This window comes from Antrostomus carolinensis, unplaced genomic scaffold (genome assembly GCF_000700745.2).
Source record: "Antrostomus carolinensis isolate BGI_N321 unplaced genomic scaffold, ASM70074v2 scaffold38508, whole genome shotgun sequence".
Lineage (NCBI taxonomy): Eukaryota > Metazoa > Chordata > Aves > Caprimulgiformes > Caprimulgidae > Antrostomus > Antrostomus carolinensis.
Genome location: NW_010334341.1, coordinates 25060 through 40973, shown reverse-complemented (window position 1 = coordinate 40973; position 15914 = coordinate 25060). Strand labels below are relative to the sequence as shown.

The 15914-nt window shown below is 44.8% G+C and overlaps 1 protein-coding gene across 2 annotated transcripts in view; it reads left to right on the top strand.

Moving 5' to 3' along the window:
* The first annotated feature begins 1194 nt into the window (after window positions 1–1194).
* The window catches only part of ABL1 (ABL proto-oncogene 1, non-receptor tyrosine kinase), a 30635-nt gene continuing 15915 nt past the window's right edge, over window positions 1195–15914 (top strand). The window contains exons 1-3 of one of the 2 annotated variants that reach the window (XM_010174191.1): window positions 1195–1279; window positions 10690–10863; window positions 11613–11908. In XM_010174191.1, the coding sequence (XP_010172493.1) occupies window positions 1195–1279; window positions 10690–10863; window positions 11613–11908 (555 nt within the window). The remainder of the gene's footprint in view (window positions 1280–10689; window positions 10864–11612; window positions 11909–15914) is intronic. The other variant, XM_010174193.1, reaches the window with a different exon arrangement.

The following is a 15914-nucleotide window of genomic DNA, read 5'->3' as shown; positions in this document are numbered from 1 at the left end:
ATATATCTTTATAAAGATATATATATATATAGAATGTCTATACATACAGAATACAAAGATATGTCACAGAAGTGATTGCTGGTTTAGAAACATACAATAATACTATAGAAAGTAATGTATCAAAAAATATATTGAAACTGGAGAGCAGTAACACGTAGCCTTGAGAAACCTGCAAGGGAAGTGTAGTTTGGGGAGGGGGAAAGAAGAGCAGATAGTGGGAGAGTGGAAACTTGTGCCTCTTGTGCAGGGGGAGTGGTGTCCTGTGAGTGTGACTGCATCAGCTGAGATTGGGATCCCTTTGCCCAGAGATGCTACAACTGTGTCTCCTGGGAAGCACCTCCAGCTCCCCCACAGTTCTTGTGCTGGCTTACGAATGGATGTAGCTCTGTTTGCTTCTCCCTGTTCCCAGGCACGGTGTTTAAGCACTTCCCTTAATACACTGTGAAATGACACGCTTTTCAGGCTTTGACTATCGCCTGCGATTCCCTTGGTCTAACAGAACCGTGCCCAAAGCTCTGCAGACACCAAAGCAGCAGCGTTATTCCTCAATCCTGCCTTTTCCCCCTCCCAAACCAAGCGGGGCTCTCGCAGGCAGAGGGAAAACTTGTGGATTTTTCCCCCTGGCCTCTCTGGTGCTGGGAGAGGAGGCAGGCAGGGCGCAGGCAGGAGGAGGGTTAAGGAGCGAGGGCGTTGCTCGCCTGATGTCATGGAGGCAGCGGCTGAAGGGGGCCCTTTGTTGGCAGCAGAACCCCAGCAGCTCTGCCTGCACCCCGAGACCGGCAGCATGCGGGCAGCTGACCCCAAGTGTGGGCAGAAGTGACTCTGCCCAACTGGGTTGACTTTGCTTTTCTTCTTCTTTTTTTATTTTCCTTTATTGTTTTTTCCCCTGCTTCCTTGCTCCCGCCAAAAGAGTTGGGAAGGAGGGAAGATGGCTGGAGTTAACTCCCCGGGAGAGGAGATGCGGGGCCCCAGGATTTTCCTCCTCTCCAGCTCGCCCTTGTAATGGCTTTCAGAGTGCTGGATTTCTTAGACTTTTCCTGGATATTTTGGTTTAGACTTTTCCTGGATTTTTAAAAAACTCTTCCTGGATTTTTTTAGACTTTTTTTAGACTTTTACCGGATAATTCAACAGTGTGAGAAGAAGCTAAAAGTGGGGGGAAGGGAAACCAGACAGCAGAAACCAAACTCTAACAAATGAAAATGTTGGAGATTTGCTTGAAATTGGTGGGTTGCAAATCGAAGAAAGGGCTTTCCTCCTCCTCCAGCTGCTACCTGGAAGGTGAGTACTCAAGGGTCTGGGGTCAGGCCGTGCCCCCCGAGAGCAGAGCAGCCAGAGCCCACAGATGTGCGCTCCTGGGGGGCACAGCTCGACCCCACCACCATCCCAAACGTGAGTTTTATGCCTTGCTTGCAAGTTGGGGGCCAGGCTTGGGGAGGGCATTTGGTCCTGGCCAGCTTTCAGGCTGGGCTTTCGTATGGGGGGGACAAGGGAACTGAGCGCTGTACACGGCATCCAGACCCCAGGTGACTTTCATTAATTGCAGTATACAAAGACAGCGCGGCTCTACCATTTATGGTTGTAAAATGTCAAGTGATCTTATTGCCGAGCCCATAAACAAAGCTGTATCTTCAGGCCTTGGCTTTATTTATTTATTACCTTTTTTTTTTTCGCCTAGAGAAGGATCTCCCTTATTTTGGATGTGAGAGGAGGGTGGTAAAGCCAACTCCAGACTCAGGAAGAAAATTTAGATGAGACCGTCAGCAAAATATTTTCAGTGTGTGCTAATACATAATCTCTTAGTTAATTTTGGTTATCTCCTTTTAAGTTTGCTTTCCACAGGCATTCATCCAACTGAATTTTCTTGTGTGATTGCTTTTAAAGGATGTTTTTTGAGTCATACCCGTAGTTATTTGTAGACACTGAGATGTTAAACATATGGATCTGACTAGTTCAGATTGAAAGCCTGGGTGACAGAGGCACCATGCCAGGATGGGGGCCTTTGGGCTGAGATCTTTCTTGGCATGACCTCAAGCTAGTTCTTCACCCCAGCATAGCTTTGCACCCCAAAAATGAGGTGCATTTTGAGCATTTTGCTGCTCAAAAATGAGGACCATTATGGGTCCCCCCGTGTGGCCCCGGCCCCTTTGCTGTGTCCATCCCACTAGGATGATCCAGGCTTCTTCAACTTCTTTTGTGTTGCTGGATGTTGCTTCACTAAAAATAATCCACATGCCAGGAGGACCGTGCTAACTCATCAAATCAGAGGCACGAAAGGCAGCAGCTGATTTCCTGGGGCCTATCGCAAGTTGCTGTTGCTCAACTCTCGAATATTTAGTGGAGAAATGGTCCTTGGAAATTCATGGGTTAGGAATCTCAAAATCTACAGATGGCTTCTTGTGGCAAACCCATCCGAAGAAATTTCGGATCAACAGTCTGTATTAACCAGATGCATTTAGTGGAGCTAAAGAATTTTCTGTTGTTTAAAATCAAATAATAATTTCCAGAGGATTCTTTCTTTCTTTCTTTCTTTCTTTCTTTGTTTCTTTCTTTCTTTCTTTCTTTCTTTGTTTCTTTCTTTCTTTCTTTCTTGTTTCAGAAACCTAATGGTGGGTGGATGCGTCTGAATAGTTTTGAACTTTCTGAATTCTTCTGTGATCTTTTAGGTCTGTGAAGCCTCAGTTTGTGTCCCGTTCCTCTGGTATTGCTCAGGCACAGCCAGGCTGCCTGTTGAGGAGGAGCTGGGCCTCCCCTTTCCGTGCAGTTGGTTCTTTCAACACGGCCCTGGGAGAATAGGCAGAGCGTTTGGGGCCTCTCTTCCCTGCAGAAGCAAATGCTAAAGGATGATGTTACAAGGGTGTCACCCTGACTGTTTTTACAAGTTTTCTCTTTTGTGTGTGTGCTACAACCACTCCCCCCCTCCCCAATTTGCAATGCAGTTGCATAATAGGATTAGAGCATAGTTTGACTTGCCCATAAGGGCTGTATCCAGTTTACAACATGCTTGTTGAGACAGTAAATACTATTTCCACCTTCAGCTTCCCTCAGACTGTGGTTGTACATTTATTTTTTTTATGATGGGATGGGAAGAGAACATTGAAACAACTTTTAAACCATCTTCTATCAAAGTAGCTCAGTCTCATTTCTCAGCTCAGCATGGGGCAAAACTTCAACCAGCATCCAAGCGGCGTGTTTGAGATGAACAAACGGAGCAACTGCAGCCTTAATGATGTGACAGGCAGTAAGGACATAAGCAGCCCAGGACCCACCATAGCTGACTGTGGGTCTCTTGGAGAGAAGGGTGAGAAGTGAAAATCTATACCTATCTGAGGGAAAAATAAAAAAGTTTTTTAAAAGTAGGATTTTCTGTTATTCCTTTCTAAAGCTGACGGTCCCCACGTGGTGTTCCTAGGCAGCTTTCTTAGTAAAATTATGGTGAGGTTGAAAGCTCTGTTGAGGACTCTTCAGAAGAGTAGTGGTGGCTTGCCCCAAATCCCTGTACTCCAGGGGCACAAGTGAAAACCATTTCCTTACATTACCCTGAAGAAGATAACAAGTTTTCACATATGGATTTGCTAATTTTGATAGAAACTACTTAAGCTTGACAGGTAGTGAGAAGGGGGCAGGTTTGTGTCCAGGGTCAGAAACTAGGGACCATTGCTCCAGGATTCCTATGAGCAGTGTGTGATGGCCAGTCTGTTCCCATGTGCGTCCCGCAGCCTCACTGAAGCTTCTGAAAGGATTAAGGAGATGATGGTGATATCATTGAAGGATTTAACTCTGCTCTTCTTATCTTAGTCGTATGGGAAGCTGTTGAGGACATGAGGGGAACGCTGAAACTTTCTTTACTGTAGTAGACTATGAAACCATAAACCGAACAGTTTAAAGGATGGAAGGTCCATTAGTTGCGTTGAAAACCAGTTGCAACCAGGAGGATAGATTAAATTTTACTTAAATCAGTTTCTTATTTTGGTTTTCCTGTGTTAACAAAAACAGCACAGTGTTTGGTTGATGAATAGCGGGACTGTAACAAAATCCAATCCGTTGTGTTTTTTAAACACTCTTCTTGAAAACACTATATTGAGGTTGGGTTTCATATAAGGCTGGTTTCGAGTCAGGCATATGTGTAGGTGTTCATGTCTTTTGACCAGGTAATCAGATTATTAGTTTTTTTTTCCATGGTGATCCTCTTCTGAAAGGCTTTTATGCTCTGTTGGTTTGCAGGAACGAGGATTGTTTGTGGAGTTCTCTTTGTGGTGGTGTGGGGGGATGGCAAGTGCTACATCCCATTGCCAAGCGCTTTGCTGTGTATGGGTGGGTTTGTCTCCTTGCTGAAAAAGTTCAGACTTTTTCTTAACTTCATTAAAAAATAAGATTAAACTGGTTCTAACAATTACTGAGATTTCATATTGATGTTTGAGCTGGTCATTTTTTGTCCTTGTTTCTATTCTCACTAGTAAATATTATTCTAAAATGTGAGAGATCTGAATTTCTGTCATCTGCTTTCTCCTTTCTGCCTTTGCCAAACTGAATAGTTCCTCACCCACTTCACACCAAGAAAGGGTAAAGAGTAGAAGGGAAGAGGCACAGCACATTCTGCTGCCAATCTGATCTGGAAAACAGAACATGTCCATGTCCCAAATAGGGGCTGAAATAGTCTTGCTGCCTTTTTGGGCTTGCTCTGCCACCGAAAGGCAGGAGCCTTGTTTAAAATCTGTCAATGATCTCTGTAAAGTTTAAAAACTGTTTTAGGGGCACTAATAAAGTCCTTTGTTTTCCAACTGAGATGATTTATGTCCTGCCAGCTGTCAGATTGTCTCTATTTTTTTTTTTAAGTTTTTTTTTTAAGTGGGTCTTGTTACGGTTGAGTAGATGAGCCTGGGGAGGAGCAGCAGCCCTTGGCCATTGCCCCACTCCTGGAGAGTTTCTTTTTTATGCATTTGGGCACGTATTGAGCCAGACCCAAATCTGCAATGCCAGTGGCTCATCCTGCCCCAGTGTCGCTGGGATGGGTTGACAGGTCTTCAGTCAATCCGTTAGGAACAGTAAGTGCATTAGGACGGCGTAGCTGCCTCCCAGGGAAGAGCCTTCTGTTTGTCTCCTCTCTTCCTCAGCTATTTTCTGCTCCTCACCTCTTGGCCTCTCATCTACCATCACTCAGTAGAGTTCTTGCTTTTAAATATGTTTCTGACTTTGTAAGGGCTTGCTAGTTATGTGCTTGCTCTGTCCTTATTAAAAAATCTGCCTGATGGTGCTTGCTAACATTTCCTGTGGATTGTGATCAGGGAAGGCTTATTATTTCCTAGGAAGAGCTGTAGCTGTCTTCAGACCCACAACTGATCATCCACAGACGTGTTCGTTCTTCCCTGAGCAGCCTGGGGCTGCTCAGTAAAATACAGAAATGTAACAGTAGATCTCCATGATTCTTGGTTGGTGCTTTCCCTCCCCAGGGCTCAGAAATGGGCAAAATTCACTACTTCTTTACAAATTGTAAAGGTAAAGTTTTTAGAAATACACAAGTGTCATTGAAATTTACATGGATCTAGTTACTTTCCTTTTCCTCTTCCAGCGGTCATAATCTAAGGTCTGGCAGCAGTTTAGTTTAGCAGATTTAGGAATAAAATCCAAATTTCTACCATACCCACTATCCCACTCCGTATGTCTACAGGTGTGATTAGATGGCTGGAGAAAGATGATATTTACCAGTCACTAATGGGTTATAAATTGAATAAACTCAGTGAATGAACTGGAGTGGAACCTGCAGGCTAATGTGAGAGTGAACTTTCAAAAAAACCCCCCAAAAAAACAAAACCCCAAACAAAACCAAACAAATGATAATCACCCCACAAACAAACCAACCAAACAAAACCCAACAACAACAAAAGCCCCGTGATGATGGAATCATTTCTTGGAGGAGTGGGAGATGTTTAGTGCTACACAAGAGGAAGCTCTGCGTTGACTGTCAGGGTCTCTTTGTGCGTGATCAGTGCAGCAGGAGCCATGAGTGGCATTTTCCTCTCCTTTTTGTGTTCAGCAGATTGTTTTTTCAGTGTTTAGGGTGCCAGAGGTTGCTGGTGGCTGTGTCAGAAGGGGTGCAGGCTGCCTGCAGGGGGAAGGCACCTCGCTGGGAGTGGAATAGAGTAGCACGACTGGGAGACTGGCCCAGCACAGGGGAGTGGGCCTGGTTGAGAAGAGACTACATCTGTTTTTGCTTTTTTTTAAAAAAAATCTCTGTATAGAAGTACACAATATTTAAAAAATGATCATTTGTCCTCATGCTGGCTGTAAGAACATGGATTTTTCAAGTACTGGCCAAGGGCAGAAGCGACAGCAATAGCCTTTGTTGCAGAAGGTTCTATGGGCCTGTGCTGTGGAGTGGGTGCCAGGAGAGGCTGAGCATTGATCTCTCACTAACAGGATGAGTCTGAAATAAAACATGAAACCTTCTTCCTTTTTGGAAAGATCTGGTGTACAGATTTATTTATTTATTTATTTATTTTAATCCGTATTCCATCAGGCATAGGGAATCTGTGAGGGCCACTAAGGAAATACTGGGACAAAGGCAGCTGCTCCATCATATGTGCTCAGGAACATTTGGATGTATTAAATCTGCATAACTCTTCTGCCATTTATCATAATTTCTTCCAGAGGAAAAGGAGAGCAGGGGGAATGTAGGGAAAGGAGAAGCTTGACATAGCATTACCTCCAAAGAGATTACTAGATGTGTTCTGTGCTCCCTCATTCTGGAAACCTTGTGGAAAAAATGCCAGCACAGTTTGTAAGACCACAGGATGTTTGTTTTGTAGGGAGACAGGAGGTCTTTTCCTTCCCTCAGGACTACCCTGCAGTCAGCTGTGGAGGAGCCGAGTGGAATTCTGTGCTGCTGCCTGTTTTCCAACCCTTCCCTTAAATTACTGAGGAAATTTGCTTGCGTTGGTCTAGACCAGAATTGTTCATCTCTGAGAACTTCTTCCACAGTCCCTAACAATGATTCATGACTTCGTATAAACAGTAATTATCAGGAGATAGTTATGCTTATGAAACCTTTTAGTGTGCAAACATAAATATCTCCTGTAAAAACTTAATTTAGGGGGGAAATGAAGACTTTCTGATGGCTAATGCTTCCAAATAAAAGCTGCTGTTGTCTTATTTCAAAGTCTGCTCCACTTTTAATTAAGAGTTGTCACTTAATTGGTGTTAGTGGAGAACTGAATTACAACATTGCCTTGGGACTCCTCCCAGGAATCCAGGTGTCATCTGGAGCAGGGTATGATCAAAGTAATAAATTACAGCCTTGCTGGGACGCAGCAGAAGGCAAAGTGGATGCGTGGAAGGAATCACAGGGCAGAGATAAGATTGAATTACGCTCGCTTCCTGCCCGGTCGCTGTGCCAGGATACCCTCCTGTAGGCACAGCAGCCGGGCTGATTCATGAGGAGGAATCTGACCCATTAAAGAGCTCAGCAGTGTTGTAGAATTGTGGTTAAAACCAGCAGTAGGAGGGGAAGAAGCTGTAGTGTGTTGGAAAAGACCTTCTTTATGTATGAACACCAGTGCTGGATTCCTGCTCTGAAGGACTGTAATGTCTGGACAAATTTACTAGAAAATAGCTGCTGACAACCGGCTGTACGCGGCCCCCAGATGGACATGTCCTGTCTTCTTCTCTCGCTTCATGGTTTTGTGTCCTGAGTCTGCTGACAGCCTCCTCTTGGGGCCCAGACCTTTAAAAGTGTGTTTTGTCACGGTCTATCAAGCTTCTGCTACACTCGGGTCACCACAACTCTGCTCTCTGCTTTACGCTCTTCTCCGTGTTGACTCAGGGCTTCATCCTCCCTTTCTTGCTGCCCTTTGAGCTTCATTCAATTACCACCTTCCCCATCCCGGTTCTTAGCTTGGGATTCCTACTTTCTGGAAATACCAGCCCTAAGCAAACCCAAGAGTTGGGTGTTGCAGCTCCCCACCGCACTCTCCTGCGCAGCAGCGTTCACACACAGCGTGTGTCTCCATCGGGGTGTCAGCGGCCGAGCAGGGGGGGGTCAACTTAGAGGATACAGAAGATACGAGTCTCCTTGTGTGCAGCATCCTATGTATTCACCAGGTACTCGTGTGGTTTTCTAGCTTGGCAAATTCTCATACATTTATTTAACAGCCCTCACTCTTGCCAGTCCCTGGGTCTGCAGACAGTTATCACTGAGTCAGTGTTTGTAGGAATGTCATCGAGCAAAACCAGCCTTCCTTGACTTCCACACCGCAGCCTGTGGGTGTTTTCAGTGCTTGACACTGTTGTCTCATGGTCTGAATCGAGGCACATACCTTGGCATCCGTGTGTAGTGAGTCAGTCCCAGCATCGCTGCGGCCTGGGCACGAGGGAGGGATTCTTGTGGAGCGCTTGGCCCTCCTCCCTCATCCCCATCCATGGCCGTGCGTGAGCCGCCCTTCGCTGGGCTGTGATTGCGCTGGAGCTGGAGGGGAGCCTGCCTTGGATTTCCTGCCTTCCTGTCAAATCAGTCCCCCTTGGGGGGAAGCATTTTCCTTCCTAAGTGACAGTCCATCCCACCATGCAGCATGTCCTGGTTTGTACCATAGTTGGGGTAGAGCGTCACGGCGTTGCTCCTCGCTGAGGCTGTGTATCTGCTACTTGCAGCTCTCTGCTGTCTGTCTGTTCCAGGTATTTACTGATGGTGTAACTCCTTGGAGTATCTCCAGTCACTGCAGCACCCTGTGTTTGATAAGGGAGCTTAATGGGCTTGACAGGATCAAAGCGTTTTCATGGTAAAATGATTATAGCTTAATTTTCTGAAAGTGGATTTTCTGTTTCTTTTCTCATTGTCCCATTCCTCTTGAACCCAACCCAGGCTATTAAAATGCATTTTCCTGCAGGAAACAGGAGGGAGAAGCAAGGATATCAAGGTGCTTCAAAAAAAACCACCAAACACATAATCACCTTTTCCAATTGTGTAGAAAGCAGAATTATTTGACTTCTCCGATTCACTACTAAAACATATATCCCTTCAGATATGATGTGACTGGGAAAACAGGCCTAACAGTCAGTATACTTGATGTTTTCTCTCTGCCTGTGAATATGATATTACTTCTTCCAAAGAATACAGTAGTCCTTGTGTACATAGATAATCACCCAGAGAGCCTTGACCAGTGGTGATCTGACCAATGTGTCTGTGGGTGAGTAGTGGCACTTTCACCAGCAAAGCTTAGAAAGGAATGGGATCTGTTACTGTTTGTAAGGTTGGAATTTGGGGGTGTTTTGTTTTGTTTTGGGTTTTTTTAGCATTTCCCCATTGGCAAATGTATTTTGGGCCTGTCTCAATCCACACTTGACTTCCATAGGTTTTCTGGTGTCAGTCGTATCAGTTCTTCACTGGTGTGCTGATGCAGCTTACACTGGATTTCCAGATCAAACAAGCAGTAGTGCTAAAAGCATATTTTAGTGTGATTGCATCCAAATAGCAGCCCCTTGCTAGTGAGTATTACAAGTATAAAGAGAGAACTGTGTTCCCGGGTGACCTGATAATGCAGAAAATACTTGGCCTGGGATTTCTCACCCCAGAGCCCCGCTGCCTTCGCCTGTGCCTGTGCAGAGGGGGGATCCAGCAGCGAGTGTTGGGAGCAGGCAGGGCCGGTGCTGGGCAATGAAGAGCGATTTTGTGGTGTGATAGTGCTGTGTTTCCTGTCCCCTTCGCTGTGCTGACGCGATGGGTTGTGTGTGGTGCTGTGACCTTGCTGAATGAACTCATGCAGATGGAAAATAACCCTTGAAAACCCCAGATTTTCACAACTTATTGACCTGGGTTTGTGCCAGCACAGCTGAGGTGGCACTTTAGAGTGAGTGGGCACAACTACCTGGAGCATCACTGCCCCAGACTCTTGAATCATGATCTGGAGGGATGAGTTTGCAGGAGCAACGGCAATAAAATTTCCTGATGTACTTGGACTTGCCTGATACTGAATATTACACACCTAATGCGCTGCACTGTACAAAAAACCTGGTGGTTGGTTTTTACTCACCTGCGAAGCTCGGTTTTTAGGAATCTCTTTTTCTGGAGGTGTCTCAGGGTTCCTAAAAATGTAGAAAGCTCATTGTGTCAAGTTTGCTCACTGCTGTGCTCTGGTGGTTTCAAGAACTGCAGGCAGAAGAAGGGGCAACAAAAAATGCACAGCCTTGGACTCAAATAATAAGAGAAATGATTCAAAATACTGTGAAGAATGGAAGTATGTATCTCATTCTTAAATACCATGCCTTATAAATCTTGCCCTGCCTGGCTTTCTGTGCTGCACATTCTGGTGATTTCATTTATAGGATAATTAAGGGATTTAGCTCTTATAGGTCTTGGGTTTGTTTTCAAATCTAACCATTCCAGCAGTTAGGCATGAGCCAAAGGATTTACAAGCAGCAAACAGCCTGTGTGAGCAGCATTTACTGGAGGGAGGGAGAGAGAGGGGCTTTCCCTCTCCCGTGTGCTGTGGGAGGCAGGAGCTGGGGGCTCGCTGGGGGACAGCCTGGAACAAAGGTGTCCTGCCTATGTGGCAGGAGATCTGTCCATATCTGTCCTCTGACACATGAGGAGCACACATGTGAAGAAACAATGCAGATTAGAAAATCAGAATGTGTGGGTTAACCAGATGGCTTTTATCAGCAAAAATGAACCTGCTTTTTCCTCTCTCTTCTTCCCTCAGAAGCCCTTCAGAGACCAGTAGTGTCAGACTTTGAGCCCCAGGGTCTGAGCGAAGCAGCTCGCTGGAACTCCAAGGAAAACCTTCTGTCCTGTCCTAGTGAAAATGACCCCCATCTCTTTGTTGCACTGTATGATTTTGTGGCGAGTGGAGACAACACTCTCAGCATAACTAAAGGTAAGGTAGCTGGGCAGAATGGTACTGGGAATGTGTGAGAGGACATAGAGAGAAAAGTCACTGTGGAATAACTGAGTTGTATGCTGAGCCCTGTGGAATTTTTTTTTACTGTGGGAATTCTTCTTAAAAAAATACAAATATTTCACAAAGTCATAACCCTTTAAAAGGTTCAAACTGTCTGAAGTTTTTGCATCAGGCGAGAAACTGTTTGCCAAAACTAAGGGTCTCCATCAGGAGCAAGAATTTGAACTGAGGAATTAAACTAAGCTGATTTTAGCGGGCCTCTGTCATTTTCATAGTTCTCCAAAACACAGCCCCTGTATGAAAAATGACTGTACAGATGCAGTGTTTTCTTACTGAGTCCTTCTGTTCCTTACGCATATTCCAAGTCACATCTGCTTACCTTGCTAATTGAAATTATTTTTTAATTGTTTATCCACTCCTGTTCTCTCCTCGCCCCATCAAGCCAACTCAGTTCAAATAAAATTTGTTGGATTCATTTTTTAAGCTCAGGCAGTATCAGAGCTGGTGCAGAACTGCACGAGATCCTAACAAACTCCTGAAGCATGCATGTGACTTTATTTGGCTTTGAGGGGTCCATTCAAGCTTCGAGAAACACACATGCTCCCTGCTCAGTCAGATACATATTCTTACAGGAGATTGTTTACTGATGTGAGCCAGAAAGAACCTGTTGTTGTCCTCCCCTCCCAGGCTTGCCATGTCTAAATAGATTTTCTTCTTGTGCTAAGGTGAAAAGCTCCGTGTCCTGGGCTACAATCATAATGGGGAGTGGTGCGAGGCCCAAACAAAGAACGGACAAGGCTGGGTACCCAGCAACTACATCACCCCAGTGAATAGTTTGGAGAAGCATTCCTGGTATCATGGACCAGTGTCACGGAACGCGGCTGAGTACCTGCTGAGTAGCGGTATCAACGGCAGCTTTCTTGTGCGAGAGAGCGAGAGCAGTCCAGGACAGAGATCTATTTCACTGCGATACGAAGGAAGGGTGTACCACTACAGAATAAACACTGCATCTGATGGAAAGGTAGGCTGTGGGCTGTTCAAACCATGAAAGAAAGACTTGTCGCTATACTTTGTCCACTGACTACACAAGGGCAAGTAGTAGCAATTGAATTAAGCGGTTCTGAACCCTGATCACAATGTTCATCATCATCTGTAGTTACAGTAAAGTGTGAGATTCTGACACAGCTGTGACACAACAGTTTTACTCCTGTAGCAAGACTTCTGGTTGAGGTATAGTACAGCTCAAGTGGAGAAACACTTCAAGGTAGGAGATACTAGAGTTACAGAGCTGAATGTAATAGATATCATTAATAAGAGATTCTGAGGATTAATTCTTGTCCTGTATGTTCAAAAGATAATATCTTCGACTACCAGATGAGAAAAGTTGGTGCCTGTTGCTAATAATCCTGTAAATGTTAGGGACAGAATGCTTTTTGAGCTATTCTGCAGTCTTTTTAACTACTGTTTTGATTTCTCTACAGTATTTCAGCGTGATCATTGGAGACGGGTAGGCACTTTCACTTTTATATGGGCCCAGTCTCTAGTTCCTCATTTATGTTTTTTTTCCCTAGATTGTTGTGTGCTGTAGCAGTGTTGCAATGCCATGCTTTGTGGATGCTGCAGAGAAATGTTAGCATAAAAGTGTAGTTTTCCACAGATTTTTGTTTGAATTTCATGGAAACATTTCTACTGGCATTGGATATTGGAAAATCTTGGTTTTTAACGAATCTATTTTAAGCAATGTCTCTTTAGATCCTGTGCAGAAGTTGCAATGCGGGTCTGGAGCATGGCTGCTGAGGCTCTTCTTGCCAGCATCTAGTAGATGACAGGTTCTGTGCCATTAAAGTACTTAAAAAAAAATCCCCAAAAACAAGTATAGTAGTGGCCCACCATGGCCAATCTTCCTTTGTCCTGTGAGAGCTTTATTCTTCTTACAGCAATGTTGACGGCAAAATCTAAACATAGGGAACCAGTACATAGTGTTTCCTATTTATCAGCCTCATCACTCTAAAACCTTTAATAAGATAAACAGGTCTTACTCAGTAATTAAATACTTTTTGTCTGCTTTAGCAAACAGACTGTAATTGAGACAATTCTGACCACGTTATTTAAGGTGCTTTGATTCTTCCTTTTTCCTCCCGTGTAGACACACTCTGTGATCAAAATCAGCACTGTAAAATGCTGACATGCAACCCACTTGAAGGACTACATGGCAATCTGGAATATTATTCCTCCTCCTGCCTCTCTTGTTGATATTCCTTCGATTCACATTGATGCTGGCAGATGAGCAATGTTCACATGTGAACGTTTTGAACCCAGGCCTCCTTCAGTTGTTGTCAATAAGCACGAGTCCATCATGCGATAGCACGTTCTCCATTTTAGCTGTAAAGGAGTTTGGCATATGAAGGCTTTCATCCCAGCAGAGCTGTTTTTTATCCCAAAAAACAGTTCTGCAGAGCTACAGTAATCTGTTAAGGTCTGTATTAGCCAGGTTAACTGTTTATTTTCCACAAAGTTGCTTGAATTGGTGTTTTTGTGAAAAGGTGCAGGTCAGCACAATTCACTAAAGCAGATCTGCAGCTGATGGTGGTCGGAAATACACAACCAAGAAGCGGCAGTGACTGGAGCTGTGGCTGTTTGTGCAGGGGTGAGCGAAGAGGTAGCCACATTCCTCCCCATTGCTGTGCCAAGGGCCAGTATCCCTGCAGAAGGGGCAGTTTGCCACGTCCATGCATCAGGCGCTGCAGTTTTCAGCCTGGTGTGTTAAACCACATCAGATTCAATTTGTGTTAATGAGCTGGGCAGTGAATTGCAGTAGCTTAGTGGCAGATGTGCTGCCCGCTCTGCTGCTTCTGCTGCTGGGCTGGGGGATGCCACGCTTTTCCAGCACCCTGTCCATGGCTGTCAAAGCTGAGGAGCTAGGAAGAGAAACAGCAAATATCCCTGCTTTTGCCTCTGTGAAGTGGAGACAGCTGGAGCAGGTCCCCCACCCTGGGCTGCTCATGTCGCGCTCTATTACCAGCTTTGCAGCAGGGCACGGCTCTGCTGAAGGAAAGCTCTTACCTTCAACTCCCTGAGCACCTGGGGCCTTCCCAGCCTGCTGTATCATTAGTCAGCCTGTCTGGGGAATTTAATATCCACAAGTGCTGCAGTAAGGATGAATGGTGGGATCATATCCTGTGACCAAGAGAACACACATTATTGGGAGAAAGAGGTACTGGAGAAACACGTGGAACAACTGCTGCTTGGTGCGGAGGTGTGCTGTGCATCACACAGCCCTGCACAGGCATTTTCCTGGAGGAAAACTGAAGGGTCTAGGAAGAGGTCAGAGGTGTGTATGTCTTAATTTTAGCACCATTCATACTAAATATTCAACAACTTTTAAAAGAAAAAAAAAATCCTCAAGGAATTGTTTTCTTTATTTCCCCATTTAATGGATCGTGTTCTTCTGGACCACCTTTGAATGTTTTGTTGGTGTGGTTTTGGTTGGGTTTTTTTATTTTATTTTATTTTTTTTAAGGAAGGCATTAAAAGTGACCTTTCTTGATTTGGCTGGCACCATGCAGCTAGTCATCTGGCAAACCACTTCCGTGGTACAGAGGACTTGGTTTTCCGAACTTGATAATACTTGAGGCAAAGCCTCCTGTTGAGTAACCCAACTGAATAAACAGTGTTGTCCAGCCAGTTCTTCAAATCCTGCTACCCTCAGCATTAAGGATGCGGGGCACGTCCTGCTTGAGTCTCTAGGAGATTCCAGTGGCTGAACTAGATGCAGACTTGTTCCTTTATCATGAATCTTCCTGGATTTTTTTGTGTAGATGTTCAGTTTTGTTTGCTGATTGGGGAGGGGGAATCCCGTCAGTTTAAGGATGCGTTGGAAGTTAGCATGGGCCAGGTTAACTCCCTTATAAAATACACTAGGCAGGAAAAAGAGATGTGGTGGGTTGGCAGAAGCTGCAGTTGTGTGTACACAACTAACTTGGACAAGCAGAGCCCCTTGGAACAGAACTGGTGTTAGTTTGACTGACAAGACACAAAAATTGCCCAAATAATGTGTCAACAACAGAGCCAGGAAGCAAACTGTGTGAGTCCCTACATCACCTCACGCACTGCAGAAACGCCGAGTCTGTTACCTCTGTGTGAGTACAGTTAGCAGCACCGGGCAGTTTTCTTGGGGGAAATTATCCAGGAAACAGCTTGAGTCAAGGTTTGGTCATCGCGGTCAGCAGAGAAGGGAGGTTGCAGGGAACAGTCAGAGCATGTGTGTGACTCGCTGGGCTGCTTCATCAGCATGCTGTTCATAGCTGCTCCTTGCTTCATCTTCTTGTGATAAATGCCCCAAATTCCAGATGAAGATTTAAACACAGTGTAACTCTGATTTCCAGTAGTGCTGGTGGGAAGTAAGGCCTTCAGGGGTTAGTGTGAGATGTAATCATTGAGAGGTTAGAAAAACTCTGCCTGCAAATGAGCACGTTTAGTGGGTGGATGTGGTTTTTTAATGTACATGGAAAACTTCATGTGTGTTAAGGCATGGAGTGTTGTCCTGTGGCCTGGATGGGGAGATCCTGAGTTCTGTTCCCCATCCTGCTGTGGGTTTGCTGTGAAACCTTTGGCCATTTATTTAACTTCTTTCTCTATCTGTAACAAGATAATATAATCTGTCACACAAAATGCAGATATCTCTAATTTCCATGAGACTTTGTGATCATGAGATAGAAACCATCCTGAAAGCGTGGGCAGCTTCCTTCTCCATACTTCTCTAATACTTCCAAGTGATCCTGGAGTTCAGCATAATTTTCTACATCCATACTTTCATACTTCAGTTGTCAGTGTATCATGTGAACTGCTGGTACCACTGCTAGTACTACAAGTTGTTCCCAAACAGGTATGGGTTGTTTTGAATTGTGGTTGTACTGGATAATGGTGTGGTCCAAGCCATGCAGCTATAAGAGCCTCTCTTAGGTTGTCACTTTTCTGTTTTCAGATCTGTTTTTAAGGTGATTTCACCTCTTTGACCATGAAAAGGT